The sequence below is a fragment of the Coffea eugenioides genome, unplaced genomic scaffold (assembly GCF_003713205.1).
Source record: "Coffea eugenioides isolate CCC68of unplaced genomic scaffold, Ceug_1.0 ScVebR1_1691;HRSCAF=2586, whole genome shotgun sequence".
Classification (NCBI taxonomy): domain Eukaryota; kingdom Viridiplantae; phylum Streptophyta; class Magnoliopsida; order Gentianales; family Rubiaceae; genus Coffea; species Coffea eugenioides.
The window spans coordinates 14,929-18,844 of record NW_020862111.1 but is presented as its reverse complement, the minus strand read 5'-3'; the positions used below and the strand labels follow the sequence as shown (position 1 = coordinate 18,844).

The 3,916-nt window shown below is 38.3% G+C and overlaps 1 protein-coding gene across 1 annotated transcript; it reads left to right on the top strand.

The window, feature by feature from the left end:
* Positions 1-705: 705 nt before the first annotated feature.
* Positions 706-3,441, top strand: LOC113755751. Its single transcript, XM_027299659.1, has 4 exons — positions 706-1,009; positions 1,129-1,800; positions 2,080-2,822; positions 3,421-3,441. Exons 1-4 carry the CDS (start codon positions 706-708, stop codon positions 3,439-3,441), a joined length of 1,740 nt encoding a protein of 579 aa, XP_027155460.1.
* Positions 3,442-3,916: the final 475 nt, after the last annotated feature.

Here is a 3,916-nt window from a genome sequence, read left to right as displayed (position 1 = left end):
TGGAGGAAAATATCGAAATCAGTAAGGTAACAGTGGTCATGGGGGAAGGTATAGTCCGAACTGAAACTCTGCATGGAGAGGACATGGTGATGGAAGAATGCATTGACAGCGAGGTGGCAGCCACATCTGAGAAGAGGAGCTTGCTAGGTACGGAACCAGATATGATACATAAAAAGTGTAAGTCCCCTGGTAAAGGAAGGAAACAAGGTGGGAAGAAGCAATGGAGGAGGAGTTTGCGTACCATAAGAGCACTAGTACGGGAGCTGACTGATAATGGAATCCTGAGCAGGCTAGGTGGAAAACGGAAAGAGCAGGAAACCAGACAAGACATAGATCGAATGGAAGAGGATAGTGTAGAAGGTCCAAAACACAAGATATCAAAAGTGATTCAAGCTATGAATAAGCGAGAAGGGGAATTGGAGGCTAGCCCCGCAATGCCTCCACCTAGTCAATGAAGGTTGTGGTGTGGAATTGTCGAGGTGCAGGAGGCCCCTTGACAATTCCCCAACTAAAGTAGGTAATTCACCTCCACTCTCCTAGTATTGTGTTTTTGAGTGAGACAAAAAATCAGGAACCATTTATGAAACTGGTCTAAAAAAGAGTTAGGATGGAGAATGGTTATGTGATGAACTCTAAAGGTAAAGCAGGGGGACTGAGGAGGCAACTTTGCTGAATGTACATGGTACGGACTGGTATATTGCTGCAATGGTGGTGGATAAGGACACTAATGAACACTGGTGGATGGTAGGAATCTATGCAAGTACGGAGGACAGTATAAGAAAGCAACAATGGAAGGCTATAGAGGAAAAAAAGAGGGAATGGGGTGATAAATGGGTGCTAGTGGATGACTTTAATGACATTTGCTCTAGAGGGGAGAAATGGGGAGGGAGAGAAAGGTCGGAGGGGAGTTTTAGGGATTTTAATAGCTTTATTTCTAGGAATGAACTAGTGGATATAGGATATGAGAGAGTACCTTGGACCTGGAGCAACACATGGGAGGGGAAGGGGGGTGATAAAAGAAAGGTTAGACAGATGTTTAGGTAGTGTGGGTTGGGGTGCAAAAATATGAGAAAGCTATTTATGAGCATGTGGATAAGGAGGCATCTAACCATTGTCTCCTACTTTTAGACACAAACCCGGTGCAAAAGAGAGTGAAAAGGAGGTTCTATTTTGACCAACGATGGGCAAAAGACAATACATCTGATGTAGTCATAAAGAAAGCGTGGGGAAAAGATCAACATGGTTCTCGAATGTTTAAGGTGGTAAGGAGAATAAAAGAGTGCAGAATTGCATTTATCGAATGGAATAGAACAGTTAAAGGCAATACAAGGGCAGTAATTCAGGAGTTGAAGGGGCACCTGAAAGCATTAAGGGAGAAAGAAGAGTTGAGTGACAAGGGAGCCATTGCAAACCTGAAGCTACAATTAAGCAAGGCACATAAGGATGAAGAGCTTTACTGGAGTCAGAAATCAAGAAGTAGGTGGCTCAAAGAGGGGGACAAAAATACAGCCTACTTTCACTTAAGTGTCATGGCAAAAAGGAAAAGGAATAGGATTAACATGCTACAAAAGGCGAATGGAGAGTGGTGTAGGGGCGAACAGGAAGTGGTAGAGGAACTGAACAAGCATTATAAGGATCTCTTCACCTCCACGGAACCTATTGAGTTTGATGATGTGCTACAAGACATACCTCGCACTATTTCTCATCTTATGAACGAGCAGTTGATTAAACCAGTGGACGAGAAGGAGATTAAACACGCTACTTTTTCCATGTTTCCTAACACAGTCCCTGGAGTTGATGGTATGTCCCCTCTATTTTTTCAAAGATATTGGCACATCATTAGAGCTGATTTGGTTCATGCCATTACTAGTTTTTTTCACACTAGAAACCTTCTCAAATCTGTCAATGAGACTATCATTTCCTTAATCCCAAAGGTTGATAATCCTGTGATGCTCTCTAATTTCAGACCTATTAGCTTATGCTCAGTACTATACAAAGTTATCTCTAAAATATTAGCTAATAGGTTGAAAACAGTCCTTTAGTCCTGCATTAGCCCCTCACAGTCGGCCTTTGTCCCAGGGAGACAAATCTTAGACAATGTCATGATTGCACATGAAATCTTACATTTCTTGAAAAACAAGAGAACTGGAAAAGTAGGCTTCATGACCATTAAGCTAGATATGTCCAAAGCTTATGATAGAGTGGAGTGGAAATATTTGGGCAGAATTATGATGCACATGGGTTTTTGTCCTATCTTTGTTCAATGGATCATGGCTTGTATTTCCTCTGTCTCCTATTCCTTTAACTTGAATGGACAAAAGGTTGGATTCATAAAGCCTGCCAGAGGTATTCGTCAAGGAGACCCCTTATCTCCATACTTGTTCATCTTGTACACTAAAGGCTTTTCTAATTTAATCACGAAAGCTGTGGATAGAAAGATACTAACTGGTATCAAAGTCAGTAAAGACAGCCCCACGGTGTCACATTTATTTTTTGCAGATGACTCACTCTTGTGTTGCAAAGCAAGTAAGAAGGAAGCTCTGAAGATAAAGAACATTATCCAACAATACGGCCAAGCATCTGGACAGGTTGTGAACTTTGAAAAATCTGCCATGTTTTTTGCTAAAAATACTCCCATTCGGATTAGAAAGGAGGTGAGTAAGGTGCTGGATAACATGAGGGAGGCTCAAAGTGGTAAATATCTAGGCCTTCCTATGACCATAGGAAGAGCTAAGAAACAGGTGTTTGGGTATCTGAAAGACAAAATCAATAGCAAGTTGCAAGGGTGGAAACACAAGATGCTCAGTCAATGGGGTAAAGAGGTATTGGTCAAGTCTGTTATCATGGCTATGCCAAATTACATCATGTCATGCTTCAAACTTCCTAGAGGGTTGTGTAAGGAGATTGGCTCTAGGATAGCTAGATTCTGGTGGGGAGGGGGGGAAATGAAAACAAAATGCATTGGGTCAGATGCGTTTAAACTAGTTTTTAGGTTAAACTTTTCTTTAAATTTTGACCACCTTCTTGTGGGCAAGATAATCTTTTCAGATTAGAGTCAATACAAATGTAATATTAAGGGTGCGTTTGATAAAACTGAAGTTCGAAAACTGAAATTTGAAATTTGAATCCATTAAGGTATTGAATTGTTAAGTAATAAATCTAATAGATTTGAGTGTATATCACATTCAATAATAAGTGAATAGTTTATCACTTAATTTTGGGAATAAATTTTGTTTCGAAAATTCAGTGCCACTTAATTAATCCAGATATTTAATTTTTGGTTATTAAATGTGTCTGACCATATTAAGGTCTGAATCTATTAAATTTAAGTGTTGAACTGGATTATTAAACATGATCTAAGTACATGTATAATTACTCTTTTGTTCTTATTTAGTGTGAATTGGTCTTTTCTTCACGTAGGATGACATCAATTTTTCTTAGGCTACTGTCTTAACTGTTCAAGTGTCAATTGTGTAGTAGAAAAATAGTACAAAATAGATTAAATTGCTTTCCCTGTTGATAAAAACACTCCTCTCAAAAAGCGACAATCTTTTCAAGGAGCATGGAGTAATATATTACTTTTATTATTGTATAGTCTAATAAAGTGACCTCTGCATATACACACACACACACTTGGTTAACGTATTGAATTAAAAATTAAATTTCTTCTATAAAAAAGTAAAATAAAATATTTTGATCCATCATTGATCAATTGATAAGGTAGAAAAAATTATAAGTAAGAGGTCTAGGGTTTAAAGTCTCCTACTTACAAAAAACAAAGATCAAATTTAAACATGAGTTTGTGGATAAGAAACATGGCATTATATAACAATTGAAATCCTAAATGATTTAGAGCTAAACTATAATTTCAAAATAGTAAAATTGCATAAAACATAACGATGGACAAAAGTAGGTA